At 51.5% G+C, this 25,326-nt stretch overlaps 1 protein-coding gene across 1 annotated transcript; it reads right to left on the reverse strand.

The window, feature by feature from the left end:
• Positions 1-638: 638 nt before the first annotated feature.
• Positions 639-24,525, reverse strand: TMEM72 (transmembrane protein 72). The gene is made up of 5 exons (XM_045876265.2): positions 24,456-24,525; positions 7,822-7,888; positions 4,201-4,272; positions 2,511-2,650; positions 639-1,124 (listed from the first exon to the last, which is right to left on the reverse strand). Exons 1-5 carry the CDS (start codon positions 24,523-24,525, stop codon positions 646-648), a joined length of 828 nt encoding a protein of 275 aa, XP_045732221.1. The 3' UTR covers positions 639-645.
• Positions 24,526-25,326: the final 801 nt, after the last annotated feature.

Raw genomic sequence — 25,326 nt, forward strand, 5'->3', positions numbered from 1 at the left:
CGGCATTGTTTCCTGAAGGGCTCTACACCTCCTGTTGCCCAGCCCCAGAGCACGCAGAGAATGCGGCCCACAGGTCCCGCGGCTCCCATCCTGAGGCCTGGCAGCCTTGCCTTCCCTCTACATCGGGAGCCATCTCGCCTGGGGGTTGGGATCTAGGGCTACCTTCAACACCTGCCTTGGAGCTGCTCAAGTAGCCAACACATCCCTGGGATTGTTGAGAGCCGGGTTGTTGCATCAGAGACGGGATGGCCGAGGAGCCCTTGCTGAGCGCTGGGCCCTCGTGTCAGGAACAAGAGAAGCCCGTTGGCTTCCAGGGCTGAAGCAGCCTTATGTGAAGTGGGACTGATGGTCTCTTCTGGGGAAAGCACAAGGATTTCCCCACTCTGTCCAGGAAGGAGGAACCTCTGTTGGCTTGAGGCAGTACAGCTTCGTTTGTGCCTTCCTCCAGGCCTCTGCAGGACCTGCCATGCCACTCGATGGTCCCGGAAGCCTAGCTACCATGGGGAGGTCTGGTCACCCCTTGAAGCCCTGACCTGGGAAGACCCCAAGCTCCCTGGGGGGCCCTCAGGTATCAGGAAACTCCAGGCAGGGCCGTCAATCTCTGCAGACCCCTTGCTGAGTGTCCCCCAGGCTGGAATGAGCAACTCAGAATAGGTTGGCGTCCGTGAGAGAAGACAGGAAGATAGGGGCTTGTGGGGAAGGGATGATGGGAGTGGTGTCAGACGTGGTCTCCTCTGGCTCGCTGTCCCCATCATCCAGGCCTTCAGTGAGAGACGGGATGATTCTGACCATACTGTCTTCAAAGTGCACCTGCTTCTTCTTGACCAGCGAGTCGGCTGGCTCCAGAGTCAGCTCCGTCAGGGTGTCTGGGCACTGGAGGGCACTGGGCTTCTTGGTCCCCTTCAGGATGCTCTTCATGTGGATGAAGAGGGAGCCAGTCCCCTCCTTGAAGGCACCGTGGAAGGTGTAGGTTTGCTCGGTGTCCCCAGAGCCAGTGGTGCTCACGGTGCTGCTGGAGGGGTCCGTGTACCGCTCAGGGGGAGCCAGCACCTCCGGGTCGGCTTTGCTCTTCTTCCGTTTGCTCAGCAGGAAGTAGGCCAGGCCGGTGATGATGAGCATGGAGCCTGGAAGGAGATGCGGGAGGTCAGGATGCTGGACGTGTGCTGGGGAGGAGCCGGACAGAGCACTGTCCAAGCGCACTGTTCCAAAGGGGCCACCGTGGCAGGCTCAGGCCCTCTGGGCTCCAGCCTGCGCATCACGCCCACTTCTGATTCAGGAGAAGGCCTGGTGTCTGGCTAAGGGATGTCAGCGGGGCCAGTGCCGTGCTGGGCCCTCACCCTGATTGTTAGCCAGGGGGCCCTGTGCCTGAGGCCCCCCGCCTGTTGACAGCCGACCCTGGAGCCACCTGCCTGGCCTCTCACTGCCATGCTTGGCCTCCGTGTTAGGACCACGTGTTGGGCTGGACCTGCAATGCCTGCAGTGGGGCCTGTACCCTATTTTGGATACTGGGCTCCAGCTGCTGAACTGGGCTTCCTTCCATTCCCAGAAGTGGGGAGATGCTCCTTCCTCAGCCTCCCCAGGAAACATGGAGGAAAGTGTAAATCCTATTGGGTGGGGCTGGCCTGGCATGGGGCCCCCTCTTGGGTGCCCCCTCTTCCCCCAGTCTCCAGGCCAGAGGTCCCTCTGTCTCAGGCTGAGATTGCTGCTCTGGGGTCTCCTGCCAGGAGACCCGCCCTATCCAGAGGAAGCCTCTGGGCGTCTCTCGCTCTCCGAGGAGTGGGCGGTGGTGGCTCGCCCTGGCCTCGGCAATGCCGAATCCTCTGGAGTCCAACAAGGGCCGTGCAGAGTGGCCTTGAGATGCAATGACAGGTACATTAAAAGAAACCACAGGAAGGAAGAGGAGGCTCTGCCTTTCAACTTTGTCTCCCTGAGCAGTCAGCTTCCTGGCATTTTGGGCGGGTCACGAGGAGGGACATGGTTTTCACAGCTAGGGAGCGGGGAAGAGAAGGCTACTAGCAGAGGAGGTCGTGGACAAAACCCAGGGGTGGGAGCACTGAGTCCTGGCTTCTAGCTGACTAGCACGGTCTATGAGGTGGAGGGGAAGATGATGAGGCTTTGAGGGTCCCATCACGGCATGCCTTCCAAAACCAGGCTGAGGAGTTTGGACCTGAATGGGTAGGCACTGGGGAGACATGGAAGGGTTTGCACAGAGAATTGACCATCTCACACCCTCTGAAGGCTCTGAACACACATAGGCATTGGAGGAAGGGTCTCCGTTTGTGGGTGCAGCCTCTGGACCTACATGAAGGGACATTCCTGCTACTTGATCAGCGTGAAGGATGCCTGACCCTTCCTCATCCTGTGATCTAGGCCAGGGAAGTCAGTGGGGCCATGGGGGCCCTGGAGCTGGTGTTACTGAGGCCTGTGTGGGGGGATTCAGCCCCTCCTGCTCAGAGCCCAGGAGCCTGTGGTGGGGGCTCCCTGCCTCCACTAACTCCCGGAGCTCCTACCTGGGATGGTCACGTGCCAGACCAGGACAGGGTGGAGAAAGCAGGCCACAGACAGCAGCATGTACGCCAGGAACTTCTGGAAGCAGCCCAGCCAACGGGCTTTCTCCCTTGCTCTGGAGGCCAGGGACTCTGGTCGACACCTGGCGGGAGGGAGTCCAGGATTAGCAGGCAGTGGGAAACAACCCAGAAAGGCCCAGAACGTGTGAGGCTGGGATGGGGTCCTGCTGTGCCCATTTCTCTTTAGTAGCCTCTGGCTGAACTCTCCCCAGGGGCTGGAGTCCTTACCATGGGTTCCACAGTCCAGGGTCTTGCCTGAGTCCTTCCACAGGGCCTATAATTTTTCTGAAAGGCTGCCTTGCCCTGTCTTTCTGTCAGGGGTGAAGGGAGCTAAATGATACCAGAATTCAGCAAAGTCAGAGGGAAGGAGAATAGGAGACTCAGGGGCCCATTGGGAGGTCCCCAGTGGAGTGGAGAAGGCACGCAGTATGGGAAACAGCTGGCCGGGACAGCTGTGTAGACTGTGCACTGCACAAGCCGCCTGGCCACCTGAGTGAACAGGCTGGAGTCCAGCTCCACCTTGCTCACAGAGCCTCACTTAGGCATAAGATGGCATCAGCCCAGAGGGGCTTCTTTTTAAACTGGCCCGCAGGGACCACACATGGGCCTGGCAGAGGCCTGATGCCCAGCAGGTTTCCTCAGCGGTGTTGCCTCCGGGTTTCAAAGGAGAAAAGGGCTTCCTTTTAGGTCCATCTCCTTCATCCTGTGAGTTGGTCTGGAGCAGGGATCTGCCCAGGCTAGTTTGGGGGCAGTGGTGGGGGCTGGAGGATGACGCGCGCTGGTCGCGAGCACGGTCCTCCTCCCACACACCATGGCCATGGCTCACTGGTGCCCTCTGGTGGACATTGTTTTGTGACCAGACCCTGGCTGGGAGAGGAGGGAGTCCAGAGGGGGGGTGAAATGCTCCTTTGGATTCAGGGCTCCTCCCTCCCTGTCCCAGAGACGTTGCAAAGATCCCTTGACAGTGCCATTCATCAGAAAGGAGGAAGCCTGTTGCCTCAGGGCTGATGACCTTGGGAGGCAGCTGATGGCCTTGCAAGGTACTGGGACAGCTGAATTTGAGGCCTGGCTCTTTCTCTGACTACCTAGAGATGCAACTGTTGAGGTTCTGAGAGCTGTGGTCCAGGGACAGCCGTTGGCCACACTGATGACAGCTTCTATGAACTGAGCACTGCTGGACAGCAAGTATGGGCCTCCATGGCCATGTGGCTTCCCGAGATCCTTGCAGCCCCTGACTTGTGCCTGGGTCCTAGCAGGAAAAAGAACCAGTTCTCAAATCTAGCTCTGCTTACTCCGCAGGGTCCTCACCTCTCCATGGGTGCCTTGGATGGCAGGTGCAGCTACGGGCTATTCTTGGAGGTGGGGATGGACTCTGCGGGGGCTTCTGGGTGGGAACGGACCCTGCGTGAATGCTTCCCTCCACTCCCCTGGTTGGGAGCAGAGAAAGGGGACCACTGAGCCCTGGGGACCTGAGCCCATGTCTGGGCAGGGGCTGGCTGCACGGTGGAGAGGGAACCCGTCCGCAGCTGCTTTGGGAGCAGGCCATCACGTGGGCTGTGGCTTCACGGGTGGAGGAATCTGGGGGTGTCTGGGACTAGGAGGTGGTGGAAGGGCTGCTCTGGAGGCTACTTACTGGAAGCAGGCGGCCAGCAGCTGAGCCACAAAGTAGGCCCCTTCACACACGGAGATGACACTTCCTATAAACCTGTGGTGGAGACAGGGAAGGGAGGTCTGGAGACATCTGATCTGCCCTTCGGTCTCCCAGAGCCTGTTTTCCCACAGCATCCGGGACTCCTGGCCATACAGCCAACAGACTGACCAGGAGTTCCTGGCCTAATGCCGCCCCCCAGCCAGCATCTGCCAGGAGCTGCCTCCGTGCCAGGGTTGGGCTTCAGTGGAGGGGTGCAAGCCCAGGCCCAGAGATGGGTGAGAGGCTGCCTTGACCCCGGCCCCTGTGTGGCCACTGGCAGGCCCGTCATCCTACCTACTCTCACTAGCATGACATGCGCTGCTTGGTTGTATGAACTTGAAGGCTGGATCTGTTCCAGACTCCTTTCCTTCTCCCTCTTTGCCCACTGTTCAGTCTCTGGCCTCACCTATATGACCTGAGTTTGGGCACTGCCCCCTGACCCCTGCACTTGACTCCCCTTTTCCGCCTCCCTAACTCCCCGCCATCCCCTCTCCCTTTCCTGTTCCTCCACTCCATCCCCACTGGCTGCCCTGAGGCTCCTTCTTACACCTGAATATGACCGTGGTCTTCCCAATCCACATTGCTTCAAAAGCTCCTCATGTTCCAAGTGTGGTCCAGGGAACTTCCAACCAGAATCTTCTGGGAAAGATGTGAAATCATAAATTCCTGGGCCAGCCTCAGACTTTATATATCAGAATCTTCAGGAATGGAGCTTATATGTTTTATTGAAGGGTCCTACTGGCCTATAAAATTGAAATTTCTTAATATGCCTTTAAAGCCTTACATGAACATCCCTAGTCCTCTGTCTATACAGGAAGCTACAGGGCCTTTGCACAAGCTAGCCCCTCTTGGAAGGACTCCTCTTTCCTCCTTTATCTGTCTGGTGACCTCTTGCTTCTCCCTGTTTTACTGTGGTCCCTCAGTTACCAGTCTGTGAACTCCCTTCGTCAGCTCCCTCCCTAATTCTTCCCTGCAGCCCAGGCGCACTCTGGGAATGGCTTATTGTTAAGTGCTCCATGGACACCACTGGAGTGAATGAACGAGTGAAAGGGGGTACTACCTCACAGGAGAAGGTGGCTTGGGGCCACAGTTTCCTCAGGGACCTGGGCATTGCCCCTGCTACTGATCAGCTGTGTGCCTATAGGCAAGGGGCTTGACCTTCCTGTGCATCAGCGTCCTCATCTGTAAACTGACGGTAATTACAGGCGCAAGATTTGAACCCAGCCCTTAGACTCCAGAGCCTAGGTTCCTAACAAGCACACCAGCGTGCGTGCTTTGTAAAACAAGGGCCATTGCCTTTTTCTAGATCCTGGGATGGGGGACAAGGAGGAAGCTGAGGCTTGGGCAGTAGAGTGACTTGCCAGGTGTCCCATCTGGTGCTGTGGAGGCTGTGCCTCTTGAGGCCAGGAAGGTCTGGTCACTCAGGTGGGGCAGTGAATCCAAGCCCAGAGCCCTGCCATGGTAGCAGGATCCCACAAACCAAGCCTCTGCCTGGGGCGCCACACCAGCCACACAGACCCTTCAGCCAATGGTGTGGCTGCTGTCTGTGGGCGAGCGTGAGGAAGGCGGCGAGGGGCCCTGCGGGAAAGAGAAAGATGGGGAGGAAGCTGGTGCGCAGAGAAGTGGAGAAGAACAAGGAGAAAGCCCATGATAGCTCAGTGCCTTTGGGAGCCTGCTCTGAGCCTCGGCCCCTGCCGGGTCCCGGGGACACAGGGGAGGGAGTGACAGTGACACAGGGGTGTGCTACAATCAACCAACGTCCTGAGTGTGGGGGTACACGGAGGCAGGAGTCTGAGATCTGCAGGGGAGACTGCGTGTGTGTGTGTGTGTGTGTGTGAGGGAGGGCGGCAGACAGGGAGGAGGGAGGCGTTGCGATGGCCTTTGAGGAATGAGTGGGGATGAGTGAAGGAGGGATGGGCAGGCAGTCAGGGGCTCCCATCCCGGGCGGCTGTGGAGCAGTGCACAGGGAGAACATAAACTAGCTCACAGCGAGTGCTGGGGGGACCCTGAGGCTGGAAATCATGTCTTCTAGACTGGACGACCGAGTGACCAGAGGGGCCTGGTGTCCCCTGGGGACAGGGACAGAGCAGTCAGGAAGGGGCAGGGTTCTGGGCAGAACGCGGTTTGCATTAACTGGCTATGGACCTGACCTGTTACAGGAGGGCAATCACACCTACCTCTTACTTGAAGTGAGGTTTGTGGGTAAGCTTGGTAGAGAGAGGAGGAGAGGAGGAAGGCCAGGCTGGCTTCTGGATTCCGGGGAGACAGGGCGCGGTGGCCGGGGACAGGCTCAGTAAGACATGGAGCAAGTTCAGAGCGAAGAGAAGTCACTTCCAGGCAGGGGGGGCCCCAGGCTCGGGGCAGGTTTCCCAGGGCAGAATGCCAGGAAGGAATATCAGACTTTGGGAATGTCCAGGTAGATGGTAAGTCACCCTGGGTGCTCAACGGGATGAGCAAGGGCTTGGAGGTGAGGTGATGTAGGTGAGTTTGAGAAAGAGTCAGAAGCTCCTGAGGTGTAAGTTGGGTGACAAGAAATAAAATGGAGACCAGGAGATGGCAGAGGAATAGGGTCTGGAGGCCGTGGCAGTGGCTGAAGGTTCCGGAACAGCCCCGTGTTTCTAGGTGGCTAATTTCGTGCCAGAGTGGCAATGGGCTGGACGGGTGGAGGATGGATGGAGACGGTGGGCGTGGTGACCTAGCAAATCCAAGAGCTGCCCTGGGCAGCGAGGCAGGGATGAAGATGGATGTGGACGGGGAGGAGGCGGCTTGGTGACCCCGCAGGACAAAGCACAGGTGCCCCGTGTCCCTCAGGATGGGGCTGCTGAGGAGCCGGTTGTCAGAGCCGGCTGGAACCCCAGGCTGTCCTCTGTCATCAGGCCACCACTGCACAGTGATGTCCTCCCCGCCGGCAGGCATTTGTGAGGCAGTTGGCAGGGAAGAGAGGACAGAGGCTAGGGACCTAGATGGACCCAGGCCTGAGTCTGGGCCCTGCTGCTCATGAGTTTGTTGGGCTGAGCTGCTCACTCCCTCTGAATCTTCTAATCTGAAAAACTAGGACAGTATGCCCTTCTCCGGTGCTGTCAGAGTTAAAGGACAGACGTAAATAAATCGTTTTTCTGTGCTTGGCATGTAGAAGGGCTCAAATACATAGTGTTTGGATCTGATTCCTCTCTCTCTAAAACAAGAACTCAGTTCATGTTTGCTGAACAAAGAGATGATTGAAAAGATAGATGGGTGGATAGATGGCTGGCTGGCTGGCTGGTAGCTGGCTGGCTGGCGGGCTGGATGGGTGGACAGACAGACAGACGGATGAATGGATGGATGGGTGGGAGGATGGGTGTGTAGGTGGATGGATGGAAGGATAACTGATTTATGGGGTGATCTGACCAAAGCCCTGCCCAAACCAGAGACTATCCTAGAAGCCCCCTCTACTTCTTCCACCTGAGGGATGTGATGGAGTTAGCATGGGAAAGGGGTGGGGGCTGCTCTGTGTTAGTCTGACAGACTCGGGGTGAGCCAAAGCAGAACGTGCAGGCAGGGAAGGGCACATGCGCACATACTCACAGCAGATAGAAAGCCAGGCTTTTGAACTGCCCCTGGAGGAAGGTCTCAGTGCCCACGCCGATCAACACTAAGAGGGGAAGAGGAGAGGGGAGAGTGGGCCCGGGTGCTCCAGCCACATGGCGGCCCTGTGGAAGGTTCCCTGGCTGGGGAGTGAGCCTTCTCCCTGGGGACTGAGAGCTAGGATAGGCTCTTCTCCACGTGGCACAGGGATTGGTGGCTGGGAAAATGCAAGGGAGCAGGGAGCCTTCTGGATTGGTCTCTGGAAACCAGAGAGGTTTCAGGCAGAACCCCAGAGGTCTTTTACTCCAGTCCCCAGAGCACAGATGCCTTTCCTTCTCTGCCCACATTGGTCGTGCCACCACAGAGAGCTCATGCTCACAGGTCACCAGCCCCTCTGCTCCACAGCTGTCCTCCACATGTCATGGCTTCAAGGGTCCTCACTGTCCTGCAGGCCATACCCGTATGTGCCGTGTGTCTGGGTTCAGTGCTTGGCCGTGGGTGGGACCTCCCCAGATCACTGTTCTAGCTGTTTCTGTGACCCCATTTTCACTTGCTTGTTTGGTGGCTGTATCACACAATCCTGGCTCCTTGCTTTGGACCCAGTGCTGGTTAAGCCCCTGGGGTTTGCTCTGACACAAGAAGCTGATCGGCTTCGTCCTCCTTCTTACCCGTTCTTGGCAGTTGGTATTTGTGCTCAAGCACCTGACCTTCCGTTTGTCCAGGGTGAATATTGTCTTGGACCCAGCTTTCCAGACTTGCTGGCTCCTGGCTGTCTCCACTCTGGTGGGAATGGTGCTCGTGGGGAGGACATTTCCTGGGGGGCTCATGCGTATGGGGGGTGTCACATGGATGAGACCCTCATTGCCATGGCTGTCTCCACCATGTTTAATATGAGGGTGCTAGTATTATTTAGGCAAATGCTTATCTATTTAGTTTTCACTCTGTATCCTGTCCTGTTCTCAGCACTTAGCATGTATTAACTTTTTAAATCATCACAACAGTCCTAGGTGAAAGTATTATGTTATTCTCATTTTACAGAGGGGAAACTGAGGCACAGAGAACATAGGCAAAACCAACCTACCAACCTAGGTCATTCCAGCATTTCAGTCTCACACCTGCCAGTTAACAGCTGAGTCACTCAATCTCTCTGAGCCTCAGATTCCTCCTTATCCCTCTTGCACATAATGGTTATAGGGATTCAATCAGCTGACTGATGCCGAGCACCTCACACGTGCTCAGTCCCTTGCTCATGTTCCCGTGGGCAGTCTTTGGAGATTTGCATGGCCTTGCGGCGAGTGACCAGCAGGTGGCAGGAAAGGGTCTCGGGAACCCAGACCTTTTCCCTGATTTGTTTGGCATGTGGAGAGTTATTCTGATGCTTTTTGATGGAAACAAAAGGTCTATAGTCAAAGGGGCATTCTTGGAATGCTGTAGTGGCAGCCCTGGTTTGCAGTTAAAAAAACAAATCGATGAAACAGCAGAGAAGAGAGAGAGCTGGGTTGGAATCCCCATTTTGTGTGTTCTTCCCTTGGTAACCATGGGTAAGCACTTAGCACAGAAGGGGCTGCTGGGCCGTCCCTGTGGGCAGAGGCCTGAGAGTGGCTCTTGAAATATCAGCCTCCACAGGATGGGCAGGGAGGGCCTTGAGTGTTTTGGGGAGGCTGAGTGACAAGTTCAGACTGGCATTTAGAGAGCGACCTGACCTCGGGCTACAGGGTAAGAGGCTTTGGTGACATTTGGCTGAGTTAAAGCAGCAGATAGGAGGTGGCGACCATGCTCCGGGTGCTCCAGGCCTCCCCATCTCCCAGCACACTGGTAGCCACTGGTTCCTTTGTTGGCCTGGCCTGAAGCAGAGTTCTGGTCGTGGCTCCTGAAGGTGTGCCCGGGTGACCTTGTTTACCGGCTTAATACGAGGGTGCTAGTAGGCACAGGAGCTCAGGAGGGGAGGGTTGGTTCTGCCTGAGGGCTCCAACGAGGAGGCTCCCCAGGCACAGAGAAGGGCCTGCCTTGCCATTGCAGCCTATTTTTTTTTTTTTTTTCAGGGTAGCGGAAGGCGGAAGCGTGGGACCAGAAGGCATCTGGGTTTGGAAGCCCCCTGGGTGTGCCAGCCCAGCTGCCTCTCAAGGAAGTCCCAGCACGTGCCGCACGCTGCACTAGCCCCCTGCCCCGTCCCCCCCCACCCCCGCATCTTGTGTAGTCTGCACTGCATCCCTAAAGGTGGGAATCATCCACCGCATGTTATTTATGGAAACATTCCAGCCAGGCCCCTGGAGGTGCAGCACCTTGCCCACAGCATGCTGGTGGGAAAGGGCAGAGGGAAGCCAGAAGCAGGACTGACTTCCGGGGGCCCCAGGAACCCCCAGCAGAGGAAGGACTCTGGTGGGAATGGTGCTGGTGGGGAGGACATTTCCTGGGGGGCTCGTGTGTATGGAGGGGTGTCACATGGATGAGACCCTCGTTGCAATGGGCAGTGGACCAGCTGAGAATGGATTTTTGTAATGTCTGCCACAGGAAGAATCAGGAAACGACCATCTCACTCCCTCAGGGACCTGCTTGGTGCCTAAGCTGCGGGTGAGTGTGGTGACTGTCCAACCGCCCCTCACCCGAGGCCTCTGGCGAGGGGCCCTCAGGCTGAGCAGAGTTCTCTTCTGAATGTCAGAAGTCGCCACAGCCCAATCTCCTTGCCCAGGGCAGTTCTGCCCAGCAACCCAAGAGTTCTGGTAGGCCAGGGCCAAAGTCCCCAGCGATCAGCCTGCACCCTCGTTTATGGCACATCCCGAATGCTGGGCCTGGGCAAAGCAAGGCTCTGCGAAGGAACTATGCGCTGGAGCTTGGGCCGACTGTCGTGCAACCTGGAAGTGAAGAGCTGTGGAGGGTGGGAAGAGGCCCCGGCACCCTGCCTGCAGGCTGAGTGCAGCTCCATTCTGTCTGGGAACCGAGGACAGCTCCACAGACAAGGAAGGCAAGGGGAGGCTGGGAGCATGGGGCAGCACGAATGAGCGTCTGGGGCTGCTGTGGCCGTGGTTCTGTGGGCTTCTCTGTGTAGTTCCTGAAACTGGGTAAGGTCACAGGTTCTGCCCTGGAGCAGTGACAAGTATGGCTTCCTGGGCCCACACCCTCAAGTCTTTTTGCACCTTGCAACTTCCCCCTACCCCTCCGAGGGAGCCAAGTCCACTGAGAAAGCTGTGCCCTGTGGTGCTGGGGGAAAATCCCATCCCCACAGTCCGGGTGCAGAGAAGTACCCTGGGCATTAGACCTGCTTTTTCGAGAACTTACTCTCCTCCCTAGCACTTATCTCCCCAGAGGTCTCCTGGGCTTCTGAACATCACACCAGTTGCCATGACTAAGGTAAGTGAGCCAGGAATGGTCTCCTTGTGAAGATATTCCTGCTGATCCCTGGGGCAGCTACACTCCCAGAGACCGGACCTGGTAAGCTAATTGCTGGGCTCTCTGGCAGAAAATGGGAATTGACTCCCATGTACTTAACACTGTTAGGTGAGAGAGATGGCCCTAATTATGGCAATGCAATTTGGGGTTTCTTTGTTACAGTAGGCTGCACTGATGGAAGCTGCCCAGCAACTCTTTGCAACTCCTCTCATCAAGAGGTGGAGTCTCATTCCCCTCCCCTTGAATGTGGGCTAGTCTTAGTGACCTGCTTGCCCAGTAGAAAGATACAGACTTACACTGCTGATTCACAAAAGCTTCCACCCAGCCCTCTTCAAATGCTTGTTCTGGGGGTAGCCACCCCCCTTGTAAGAAGTCTGATGCTCCTGAGACCACCATGTGTGAGGAAGCCCAAGTGAGCCATGTAGAGAGAATGCTAGAGAAAGAGAAAGACAAAGAGAGAGAAAGAGAGATTCATGGTCAGCGCCCCGCTGGCTCAGCCCTCTCCATCAGGCATAGACGTGTCAGTGAGGGAGCTTCTAGATGACATCCCAGCCCCAGCAGGTACGAAGCGGAGAAGAACAGATGAGCTAAACCAACAGTCAGAAGTAAAGAGCCATGGCAGCCACCCCACCTGAGATCTCAGCCCTCATGCAGCTGAGATGAGCTGTCTCTACTGTTCTCTGCCTGAATTCCTGAGCCACAACATTTCAAGCATAATAAAATTGATGTAGCCTTAGGTCACTAAAGTTTGGAGTGGTTTTATTATGAGGCCACAGATAATTGGAAAAGCAGCTTATCCTATCCTCTTAACTACCTGAGATTTTTGGCCCAGAAGTCCCTGTGTCTGGTCTGGTCTATATTCTGACTCTCAGCAGGGAGCGTGCCCCCAAAGCCCCTTGGGCCTCTGGCCCTTCTCACTGGTCGCCAGCTTGGTTGTCAGAAAGCCAACTAGTGGGCTCCTAGGTCCTGCAGCACCTCTCCCCCTGCTTAAATTCAGGCACAGCCTGGGAGATGCAGTCTCCTAGGAGTGGGGTGGTGTCTGGGGACTTCTTTTAGGCTGTAGAATCCTATTGGCAGTATCCTATCTTAGGATTTCATGCAGGATTGGTGAGGCTCTGCCTCATCTAAAGCAGCTCCCTCTACAGATTCATTTCACAAAGATTCCCAGTGGAAAAAGTGAGGAAAGCAAAAATTGAGACCCTCTAATGCAGGAGAATTTTGTGAACTGCATCCAGTACTCACCCCGGACAACCGCAGAGTCATGGCAACTGGTGTGATGTTCAGAAGCCCAGGAGACCTCTGGGGAGATAAGTGCTAGGGAGGAGAGTAAGTTCCATGGCCGTTGCCATGGAAGCTCCTAGCCTGCTGTTCTCACTGAACTGTGGGGGGAACAAGCTGACTTTGGAAGGCACCAGAGTTCATGTGACAGAGATACAGGACTCCAAGATGGTTTGACTGACGGTCTGGAGTTTCCTAAATGTTTTTCCAGGGGACTAGGTTCCAGAACTGGGGTATTTCAGAAGCCAGGAAATGAGCATAATGTGTGGCCTTAAATTGGAAGGAGTGTTAGGTGAAAAATGGGACTGGTATGTGAGAAGAGGTTTGGTCATCTTGTCTCCTGCATGTCTGCCTCTCCAGGACTATACAGATAGACCACCTGCTCTCTCAGAGGCCTCCTGTCGACCCCATGGATGAGAATAGGCTTTGTGGAATTGGCCCTAGGAACTCTGCCAGGTTTCCAGAGTTAGGCAGGGCTGTCTGTAAGACACAGAGAAGTTATGGCATCTGGCAGAGACTGGACGAGGGAGAGGTGAGCAGGGCACCTGGGCACAAAATTTAAAGAGGTGCTCACTCTAAGCTCAAGAAGGTGCTCACCCTAAATTTAGAGAGGGACACCCCAAATTTAAAGAGGCACTGAACCTCCATGTAAGGAGGCGTTCACTCCCAGGGCCATGCAGTGTGTAGCATTGGCCCCTTTGTGATCACGAGAATGAGTGCCTCCTACCCTGGCATCTGGAGATGTTCTTGGCCCAGGGTTTGGGAGCCTCTAAACTACTCGTGGAATCTGGTCTGTCCTTCTGGTCCCCCTTCCTCTGTACCAGCTAGCCTGGCTGGTAGCTCTGATACTCCGCCCTCGCAGGGCTCTAGTTCAGTGTGCCATGGGCAACCGGTATCCACAATTCACTCACACAAATGACCCTGAGGCCTTTTCCCAGAGCTGGGCATGGAGACAGAGGAGCCAACAGTTTGACGGTGGAAATGAATGTCAGACATGTCCCCAGAATCAGGGCTTCATTATAATCAATTCTCCGTAAGAAGAAAATTGTCCCCAAGGACAGCCTTGATTCCTAGCTGTGTTGGTTTTTGCACTGCAGGTGGGAGGGGTGCCGGGCAGAGCTGCAATGTAAGTACTTTTATAATACCACCATGAAGCGGCCCGTCGACTCCTTCCGTCCCTCCCTGTTATCTGTCCCTCAGGGTCCTGTTACTCCTCGACCCAGGCCCACAGAACCACGTTAGGAGCCCACCCTGGTACAGTCTGCCCCTTCTGTCTCACTGCTCCTGCACAGCACCCCGGGGGGCTGCTTACTTGGTGCCGGTTAGAGTCAGCCCTTCCTCCACAAGCATTTGTGGACAAGCCTGGACTCCTCACCTTGTCCCCTTCCCTCTAGTCTCTGTCCCCCCTGTCTGGGCCGAAGCACAGCATTTTCTTCTCCCAGGGGCCAGGGCTTTCTTCTGAGTAGCCTTCCTGAGTGGCTTGTTCTAGTTCAGGTTAGCAGGGCCAGAGGTGCTGGACTGAGGCCCCGTGGCACACCACCTTCTCTGCATCCTCCTGGGCGTCCTGAAGCTTTGGTCTCAGAGTGTGGGTGGAAACTGCGAGGGTGCTGTGCTGTAGCAGAGAGAACGTGAGGCTCAATCAGGAAAGCTGAGTGCTGGTTCCTCAAGCAAATCATCACTCTCTCATCTGCTTCCTCTTCCAGAAAATGGGGATAATAAAAGCATGCATAAATGGCTGTGAACATTCAGTCTTAGTAAATTATCGAGGGTTGTGCAAATGTAGATGATGGCTAATAGAATTATCAGGAGAGGAAGGTTGCTCCTGCCTGAGAGAGGCAAACACTCTCAAGGGGGAGGAGAGGGTTTATTCTCATCCTTTCCTTCCATTAATACACATTTTTATGGTGGCTAAAGAGCTCTTCTCTATACACCGATGGTTGTTCATTGATTTTCCTGTCTTAGGTCCCTTCTGCAGGCCTGATTGGGATATCAATAGTCCAAAACCCCATCCACTTCAACATCTCTTGTGTCATGTCCTCTGTGCAACCCGCGAGGGATGCCAAGGGCTTGCGGCGCATGTGCTCCAGGGGATGTGGCCTGTCCGTGGTGCTGACTGCTGAGGGGCTATCCTGGCGGCCACATCCCAGCCTCATAACTCACCCTGTTACAATTATTGGTCCTCTTCAGCCTCAAGTATGGTGTGTCTCCTACTGGTCTTAGGGTCTGTAAGGATGTCTCAGGTAAGGAAGTACCAGCTGATGACAATGGCTGGGGATGGTTTAGGTTCTAAAAGGGTCATGGCTGGTTATAGAGGTAAAAGCTAGATTTGTACCATTTCTAAGAACATGAAGATGTTGGAGCCAGTTGCTAAGAATCCATTGAGATAAGAAGGTAGTAGCTGTAGGTTTCTTAGGTCGGGAGAAGCTGTGGCAGAGTCTAAGCATGACAGGAAGTTTTACCTATATGTTGAGAGGTGTTCAGCTGATACATATGAGCCAGGGTTCAGAGACACTGTGAGAAAAGGCTAAGATTTTATAGTAGAAAATTCTAGATATTCAAGTAGAAGAGATTTTAGAGTATAGCATGGCCCTCAGTACCCCTCACACCTCCCACAAGCCTGTGTGGGGAGAATTTCCTGAAGGCAAGAGAGTGCACCAATTTGGATTCTCTAAACTTGATTCTCTAAACATGAGTTATAGACCAAAGTTGACCAGCAAGGAGGTCTATTTTAATTGGCCTTGTAGAAGGCTTTGTGGTAGATTGCAATAATGCCCCTGTCTGTGTCTACACTTTTTGTTATGTGACTTTGCAGTCCCCCACACTAAAGTGAAGTCTGTTTCCCCACCCCTTGAATCTGAGCTCAGCAATGTGACTTGCTTTGGGCAAGAGGATGTTATCAGGTGTCATGCAAGCAAAGATATGAAATGGGTTCCTGAATAGGGCCTGCTCTCTCCTGCCTCTGCCATTATCATGCACATCTGCCTGAGCCAACCTGCCAGAACATGAGGGACACAGAAAGCAGAATGGTCCTTGTTTCCTTGTAATACTACCTTCCCACACTTCCGTCCACGCCCAGACAACCATTGATCCGCTTTCTGTCACTAGAGATTAGTTTAAATCTTCTAGAAGTTTATAAAAATGGACTCATACAGTAGGTGCTCTTTTTTGGCTGTCTACTTTCATTCAGTATAATTGTTTTGAGGTTTATCCATGTGGTAGCATGTATCAGTAGTTACGCCTTTCTATTGCTCAGTAGTATGGATATGCCTTCAGTAGTTTATAACTCATCTGTTGATGGGCATTCGGGTTTTCTCTAGCTTCTGGCTATTACAAATAAAGATGCTATGAACATTCATGAACAATTTTTGTATGGATGTTTGCTTTCTTTTCTCTTGGGTATAAATAGCTAGGTGTGGAATGGTTGGATCATGTGGTAGGTATATGTTTAATTTTTTAAGAAACTGCCAAATCGTTCCCAAAGTGAGTGCACCATTTTACATCAACATCAGTTGTGTATGAGAGTTCCCCATCCTTGCCAACATTCAGCACTCAGTATGGTGAGTCTCTTTATTTTAAGCCATTCTAATTTTATGTAGTAGTATCTCATTTTACTTTTGATTTGCATTTCCTTCATGACTGATGATGTGGAACATCTTTTCATGGGCTTATCTGCCATCATATGTCTTTGTTAACTTGTTTTTTCATTCTCTTAACATTATATTTCAAAAGGTGAAGTTTTTAATTTTGATGGCATACAATTTATCATTTTGTTCTTTTATCTGATTGAACTTTTGATATTGTAAATAAGAAATATCTGCCTAACTCATTACAAAAGTTATCATTACTTTTAGGTAACAGGATAAACCTGTTTGTAGTTTTAGGAGCGTGCCTGGGTGGCTCAGTTGGTTAAGTGTCCGACTCTTGATTTAGGCTCAGGTCATGATCTCAGGATCTTGGGATTGAGCCCCATGTTGGGCTCCAGGTTCTGCACAGAATCTGCTTGTCCCTCTCCCTCTGCTCTTTCCCCCAACTCTGTGTCTCTCTCTTTCTCTCAAATAAATAAATAAAATCTTTAGAAAAAAAATAAAAGTTTTATCATTTAGGTTTCACATTTAGGTCTATAATCCATTTTAGTCTTTGTTGTGTATGGTACAAGGTATAGATAGACATTCATCTTTTGGTAAATGGATATTGTTCAGTACCCTTTGTTGAAAGTTATTCTTTCTACACTAAATTGTCTCTGTACTTTTGTTAAAAGTCTGTTGTTTATGTATGTATAGGTCTATTTCTGGACTCTATTCTGTTCCATTAATCTACTTGTCTTTCTTTGTGTCAATACTGTATTGTCTTGGTTTCTGTAGGCTTATAATAAGTGTTAAAATCAGGTAGTGTTAATGTCCTTTGCTCTTTGATTACAAAATTGTTTGGGTTATATTAGGACCTTTGCACTTCCATGTGAATTTTAGAAACAGGCTTCAAGTTTTAGAAAAAACTCTGTTGGGATTTTGACTGGGATTGCATTTAAACTGTACAGCAGTTTTGGGAAGAATTTACATCTAAACATTGTTGAGTCTTTTGACCATGAGCAGGATATATTTCTCCATTTATTTAGGCCTTTTTACTACCTATCAGCATTTTTTTTTTTTTTTTTAGTTTCCAGTGTACAGGTTTTTATTTACACTTTTGGGGTCAGATTTATCCCCAAGTATTTCATATTTTTGATGCTATTATAAATTATATCTAAATTTTTTCATTTTCTAATTTTTTGTTGCTAGAATATAGAAATATGATTGTTTGTTGTATATTGATTTTGTCTTCTGCAACTTACTAAACCCTTTATTAGTTCCAGTAGCTTTTCTTGTAGATTCCATCAGATTTTCCATAGATGACCATGTCATCTGTGAATAACAAGTTTTTCCTCTTCCTTGCTGATCTGTATGCATTTTATTTCTTTCTCTTGTCTTATTATACTGGTTAGAATCTTTAATACAATGCTGGCTAGAAATGGTGATAGTGGACATCCTTGTCTTGTTACTAATTTAGGAGAACATTTGATCTTTTACTTCTAAGTAGCTGTAGGGTTTTTTGGCAGATGCTCTTTATAGGCTGAGAAAGTTTTCTTCTCTTTCCAGTTTGATGATAGTTTTTGTCATGAAATAATGTTGAATTTTGTCAAATGCCTTCTCTGTACCTATTTTTATAATAATATAAGCTTTTTTTTAGTTCATTAACAAGGTCAGTTATATTAATTGATTTTCAAATATTAAAGCAACCTTAATGTTTCACTTGTTTATGATATACTATCCCCTTGACATTTATTTTTTTGATTTGCTAAAACATTCTTTGGACTTTTACATCTGTGTTTTGAGGGATATATGTCTGTAATTTCCTTATTGCTTTCATCTGGTCTTGGTATTAGAGCAATGCTAGTTCTAGAGAATGAGTTGAAAAGTACCCCTTCCTTTTCAGACTTCAGGAAAGTTTCTGTAGCAGAGATGGTATGCCGATATGCTACTTTTGGTGATGACATCATTTATAGCCCTGCAGGGTTCACTGATACTGTTGAGGATATTGCCTCTAACACAGAATAGCATCTTTCTTGTAAGGACTTATAGGGGAGATTTCTTCTAGGTCTTAATTTCAGGTCAAAGTATTTGCCCAAGGTATTTGCTTCTTTTTTTTTTAAAGATATTTTTTATTTATTTATTTGACAGAGAGATAGAGAGCACAAGTAGGTCGAGCGGCAGGCAGAGGGAAAGGGAGAAGCAGGCTCTCTGCTGAGCCGGGAGCCCGATGTGGGGCTCGATCCCAGGACCCTGGGATCATGACCTGAGCCGAAGGCAGCCGCTTAACTGACTGAGCCACCCAGGTGCCCCGGTATTTGCTTCTTATTCTTTCTCACATTCAAAAAGAATGCATCTGCTCACCCTTCTGCATGACAGCTTTCCTGGTGCCAGAAAAAATGACCATATCTCTGGGTACTCTCCATCCATGCCACATAACCCATGTTTCTTCATCAGACCTTCTCCTGGCCTCTGTAATCTAGGAAGGTTCAGGGGGAGCCTACGGAAGGCTCTCTCTCCTCAGCATCTGCCACTTGTATATAAGAACAATCCTTTTTGGATAATAGCCCTCTTCAGATGGTTGTTCAGAACTAAGAACAATTTTAAGAGAATTGTCAGCCCTTAAAAAAAATGAGGCTACCATCTTCCTTCTGATTTGGTCACTACATGTAGTATAGAAATAACCAATTTCCTGTGGGCTGATCCTAATGACCCAACCTCAAAATGTGAAGGCAAAGGTTACTCAGTAGAAGACTTCACATTCTAACTCCTTCCTCACTTTGCAGTTTCAAGGGTCATAGATTGCCATGTTCCTTTCCTCTGGTCTTCCTTCTTTTTCCATCTCATAGGAAGAGCCCATCACTCATGCTATACAGTCCCTGGGTTCTACACATTCCTCTAAAAATTAACCAGCACTGACTGAGAATCTATGTGCCAGGCAGCTTTCTGCTTTAGTCATTGTTTTGTTGAATGCTCACAACCCCAGAAGGTAGATACACTCATTATCCCCATTTCATAGGTAAAAAAACTGAGGTTTAAAGTGGTTAGGTAACATGCCTAAAGTCACACACCTAGTAATTAGTAGAGAAGGACACAAATTCACCCCTCCAAACTCTACACTGCAGAGCGTCGTGCTAGAATGTGTAATTTTTGGCTTGTTTCCTTGGTCAGACCATGTGCTTCTCTCAGGGAGGGGTCACACTATCCTAATCTATGTGTCTACATTGCACAAAGTGGGAACTCAGCAAATATTTGCTGAATAAATGAGTCCTAAATGGAGTTACAGATTTCTTGCTCTAAATCTAAGGAAGATACAAGCATAAGGAAGTAAAGAAAAAGTGTTTGAACCAAATCCTATGATCTTTCAGTGGTAAAAGTGTGGAACAGAGGTAGGGATATTTCATCTACTCATTCGGACAATCAGATCAGAAAAGAAAAACAGTCAACATCCATTTGGAGGATCTGAAAACAATGTGGTCTTGCTTGGGTAATAAATCCACTTGTGGACATGTTTAAGTGCATGAAGCTTCCTTAGATGGCAGGAGATGGTCACGGGGATCCACATTTAAGAAGGATGGAAATTAGCATGGAGGGCCCAAGATGGTTGTCTCAGAAGCATTAGTTTAGTGTTTTGTTTTTTTTTTTTTTTTTTGAAGGCTTTGATAGGGCTAAGGTCAAACTATGCATTTGCTGTACTCTTTAGCACTCTTTAAAAAGTAATGAGAACATCTGGGTTTAAATGCTTCTTTTGTCTTAAGGCTATATTTATAAGCCAAATCTCCATTTTGAACTGAGTATTGGCAAGCAGTGGAGCTGTTGGGAATGTGGCTCTGTCCTTTATGTAGAGAAGAGGTTAATGGGTCAAAAACCTGGAACAAAACAAAACCCCTAAGTGATTCCAGGTTGATCTAAAATCATTGATTTGTGAGAAAGAGCACATTAGCCTGACACACGGGGCTCATTCAAAATGGCCTTGTCTCAATGCCAGCCCATTTCCTTGTGGGCTGTGTGGTGCCCTTCTCTTTGGAGCAGTATGCTGCTAGCCCCTGGATGCGCCACTGCATCACTGCCCTGTGAGTGGGCAGACTGGACCTCTAATACCAGGGAGGTAGTGGCTGTCTAGTGGCTGTGCGACCCATGCCAAGCTACCTGGACATTTTGAGCTTCAGTTTCCTCGTTGGTAAAATAGGTCTAAGATCAGCATTTGGCCCTCATAGACACTGATGGGGCTTTAGCAAGATTAGGACTTTCTCTTACTGTTGTCAGTTGCGCATCTCCAGACCCATAAATGGAAGGTCCTGCTGTGATAGCTCCCTCTGGAAATGGGAGCAGATTTGTCTGTCCTCTGATGAGGTCCAGGAGTGGATTTGGCTGGATGGTTATGGTAGTGCCAGTCAAAGTCTACACGGCAATTATTCAGAGAGAGAAAATGAGCATCTGGATCAAATATCAGAGTCTTTAGATTTAGGAAGTGTTTGGTCATGCTTACTATGCTTTGGTGTAACTGTGCCCAACCTCACCATGACCCCAATTGCCTGAGCCTGTGTATGGTATGGCCTCAGACAAACCTCTTTGGTACCCTCTCTGTGTTTTGTATCCTGCATCTTGGGGTTGCCAAGCCATAGAAAGACATGTCCTTTAGCCTGATTTAGGTGGAGGACACACTGATTAAGAGAAAGGTCTCAGTTAGAATCTTGCCTCTTTGCTTCCTGGTTGTGGAACCCTGAGCAAGTTGTTTCACCAAGCCTCAGTTTCCCCCCACATACAGTGGCGGTGACGATGAGCATGATGATGCTTCACCCGGTAGTTATGACGGTGAAAGGAAATACTACATTTAAATCATGTAGCACAGAGCTTGGCTCACAGTAAATACTCAAATAATGTTCCTTATCAGCTGTTACCCCAGGGTAGAGCTGGAAGAGTGAAGAAAGCCCTCAAGCGTTGGCAGTGAGAAGCCTCAATCTTGAGCCTCCTTGCTCTGAGGAAAGTTGCGGGGGTCTCAACAAAGGGCCGAACCAGTGGGCTCTTTCCATTCTCTTCCCCACAGACTTGGGGCTGGAGCCGAGGAGTGGTGAGGAAGTGCATGGAGATTCTCTCTCAGTGATTAAGAGAATTGTGGGAGGTCAAAGGGAAGCCAATCCTGCTCTCTAAGAACAAGGATGGGGACCAGTCCTGTGAGACAGACGCCTGTCTGTGCTCTCATGTCAGTAAAACCCACTTCCCAGCTTCCCTTTTCTGATCGTTGGTTTGTAGTGACAATAAATCACAGGGCCGAGCATCCTCTGGGGCCTGAGTCTCTAACTCAGGATGTCATGGCCCTGCCTTTATGTGGACACAGTGAGAACCTGCTTTGAGGTTTAGACCAGTAGGTGTCTGGCATCTGTAAGGGAAGGTGTGGAGTGCTCACAATCTGTGTGCAGTTCCCAGTTGTGTTTGCTTCTTCAGGTGACTCCTGGAGCCACATCTCAGCAGGAGGGACACCAGTGCATGCACACACACACACACACACACAGCCTTCCATGCCAGGGAGGTAATGCAAATGAGTGAAGCTAACCAAGTGTAAGACAAATGTTGGGGAGAAGCTCTGTGATGATCTGGAAAACTTATGACTGGCTCAAAGTCATTAAAAAAATGTCTCATGGGAGAGAATTTTCTAATTTTAGAAACACTTCAGCTGGGTGCTGTCTGCTTGTGGCCTGTCTACCCCTACTTAGCAGTGGCAATGGTGGTCAGTGCCCACTGGTGGTGTGCCCACTGGTGGTGTGGGGCTGGGCATGGGAGTGGGGCAGCACTGGCCTGTGGGACCACTGGACATCCTGATGAAGCTTCATCCAGAGAGGCTGGGAGGTGAAGAAGAGATGAACTCAGCCAGCCAGGCCATCGCCACTGGGTCTTGCCATTCTGGCGGAGTCTCCTGGGGTTTGGTACCCTTAGAACTTCTAGTAGTCCCAGATCCCATCTACAGAGCAGAAGGGGATCCAGGGAAGAGGCTGCTGGATTGGCAGCTGCCTGGTCTCTGCAGGTGACGCTCTGAGCAACCTTGGGCCACATGATTTTCCTAGCGTCTGGAGAACCTACACTTCTCATAGAAGGACCAGGGGCTACCTTAGGTCTCTTGGGGTTTCTGTGAAATGACAGCCTCTGTATCAAGTCTTACTTCCCTTCTAGTAGCAATGCTACTGTAAATGAGGCCCGGACTTCTCAGCAGATATTTCAACAACAAGAGGCTTAAGGGAATAAGGAATTTGCAAATCTTAAACACTGGAAACAGGCCAGGAGTTTAGTGACGCTGGAAGAAACTTGAGATTTGCCCAAGAGCACCGAAGCCCCTCTCTCTAGCTTCCCACTTGCTCCCAGCACTCTAGAAATCTCCAACAAGATTACTGGAAAGCCTGGCCATTAAAAGGCAACTCATAGCCTCTTTTTAGCCTGGATCCTATATCAAAACCAGGCGGAAGGCCCGTCTTCAGCATTAACAGCGGCCCTCCACACACAGATAAGAGTTGTGGTTAAGAGGAACAGTGCGTGTGTGTGTGTGTGTTTGCACGTGTGTGTGTGCACGTGTATGGCTGCAGACCCTTCCACGGGCTGAGATAAATCAGACTTTTAAACTGTCTTTTGCTAGGCTATTAGAAAAATAGATATCTCTTCAAACAGCTCCCTGACAGGAGGCAGACCTCAGCTCTGGGCAGAATGTAGCGGCAGGAACTATCACCAAGTTATCTGATAGCTGAGAAGGGTACATTTTGCCTATCTGGAAACCGAGGGCCAGAGGAGAGCAGGGTGGGCTCAAGATCAACAGGGGTAGACCAGGACTTGGACCCCAGACACAGAAACCCTATTCAGGTTTACCTTCTTCTCCCCAGGATGGGAAGTTGTGGGCCTTGGCAGTCATTGCCTTACATGTAGGTGACAAGGTGCTTCTGGTGGAAGCTGGAACGGGCTCCCCCATCAGCCCCTTTACTCAGGGCCCTCAGCAGAGCAATTCCAGGCCCTACCTGGTGTCCACTGGGCGGGGTTTCCTACTCTGGGAAGCAAGGAGTTCCTTGGCCAGAGCCCTGGCCTTTTCAAAAGTTGAGGCATCTGGGCTCCAGACCGGCTGTTCCTCTGATCTGCAGTGTGACCTTGGGCAAGGTCGCTGCCCCTATTTGGGCTCAGGTGCTCCATCTTGCAACAGGAGGAGTGTCATTAGACCTTCCCCCACAGCTGACTTCTTGTGCTGAGGACCTAAAACTAGAAGACCCCGCCGGCCAGCCTCCCTACCGAGCTCTGAACAGGTCATGCGGGCTTCTCCCAAGAGGTTTATGCCTTCAGTTCCACTGAGCTTTGCTCAGTTTGTGCATCTTCGATCCTCCAAAACACCTGGGCAGCAGGTCCCGATCAGAAAGTGCCATCCTAGAGGGGCTGGGTGGCTCTCCCAAGGTCACACATCAGCAAATGACAGGGAGGGGGCTGGAACCAGCATGGCTGGAGTCCAAGCTGGGGGACATTTCCTAGTTGCCAAGACTCATACTGGATGTTGTCCAGTGGCAAGGAAGGACTTGGCGAGCAATGTATGTCTCTTCCTTGTTCCCAAGGGACAGTGGAGCCTAGAGCTGAGAGCTGTGATCTCTCACACAGGCTCAACAACCCTGACCATGTGGAGGGCGTGGGGGCCTAAAGGTTGGAGTCTGCACTGGGGAAGGGAGCAGGCAGAACTCAGGATCGTGGCTGCTTTGCTTCTCTCTGTCTGAGGGTCGAGCAGTCCTGTGATCAGGCGGGTGAGGGAGAGGAGCCCAGCACAGGGAACCACCTCTACGCCAGACCCACGGTGTGTTCTTGCGGTCAGATCACAGAGAGGGGGCCTGGTTTTCTACAGGACTTTCTGTTCATGGGGTGGGAGTGAGCCAAGGGAAGCCCAGGACCTCCCCGTCCAGTGCTAGAGCTCGGCCTCTCCCAAGTGCTGGGAATTCTCGTCCCTTGAAATGGAGCTGTGGTTTGGGTAAAACATGATGAGCTCTGTTGGCCATCTTCGTAGCTAAACAGCGAGGCATCCGATTCTCACATTTGCCTGGTCTTTCATACCTTCAGCTTCGGCTCTCACTTCCACCTCATGACAGCCCTCAAGGAGGTAAGGCAGACCCTCTCTACTCATTTTCCAGATGAGGACACTGAGGGCTCCCAAGGTCACATGGGTGGTGGCTTGCCAAGGGGAGATTCAGCACCAGGTGCCCTCACCCAGGCTCATCCCACTGCACCTGCCGCTGCCCTGCAGAGCAGTGTTTCTTGAAGCATCGGGAAGAAAAGTGAGGGCAGATGTGGCCAGATGTGTCCATCTGTCCCCAGCCGGCTGGCCCCCACCCCTTGAACAGCCTTGTCTGCTGTGCCCAGTGCATCGGGGACTGCAGCTGGGAGGCGGGGTCTTACCTGCAGCCGTGGTGATGCCCAGGAGCCGGCAGGTGTATTCCAGACCAGTCCAGAACATTTGCAGCTTCATGATGCCAGGGTTGAGGGCAGAGTCCCAGTACGGCAGGCAGCAGAGGCTTCGGCCTGAGATGCTCCTGGATGCCTGTGTGTGCAGGGGGAGGCTGTGGCTGTCGGCTCCGGGCCCCCGTGCCCTGGGGCCCTGCCTTCCAAACCAGTCTTGGCCACCACAGCCTGGCTGAGGTGTGGATAGGGCTCACCTTCCCGGCTCTGCTGCCTATGCCCTTGCCAGACGCTTAGCTTAATCATTACCTTGGAAGAATGCCCCTGCCACTCCGTGCAGCTCCAGCCTGGCCTGGAGCCGCTGAGGCTCCAGCACGGCCAGCAGCTTGAGATCAGGCCAATTAGGGCTGGGCTGGAGGCAGCCTGGAGCTGGCAATTAACCATTTCTGGGCGGGAGGAGAGAGCCGAAGGGCCAGCCCACGCCCTCCCTTCCTGGTCAGCTCTGAGGAAGCCACACCTGGACCTCAGGCCCACTGGCTCTAGGAGAGGTGGTGTCTAGAGGTGGCAGGTCCGTGTTGGTCTGTGTGGGGGAAGGAAAGATGTGTCTTTAAATCACGAGCAGAAGCAGCTTTTCGAGCTTCTATTCTTCTGCATATAGGTGGAAAGCTTTGCAGTCTGTGCTGGATTTGGACTCGACCAGACATGCCTATAGCTCAGGCCAACCCCACACACGGCCCCTCCTTTATCCCTGACAGGCATCCCTGACGTGTGATGTGGGAAATAATTATGATTCTTTGGGAGCAGAATTTCTATGTCAATAATTAACTGGGTGACCTTGAGGAAACCCAAAGATATTAGTAAGCCGTAGTAA

Source organism: Mirounga angustirostris, unplaced genomic scaffold, assembly GCF_029215605.1.
Source record: "Mirounga angustirostris isolate CCGP_5_RB_7025 unplaced genomic scaffold, mMirAng1.0.hap1 SCAF_6, whole genome shotgun sequence".
Classification (NCBI taxonomy): Eukaryota; Metazoa; Chordata; class Mammalia; order Carnivora; family Phocidae; genus Mirounga; species Mirounga angustirostris.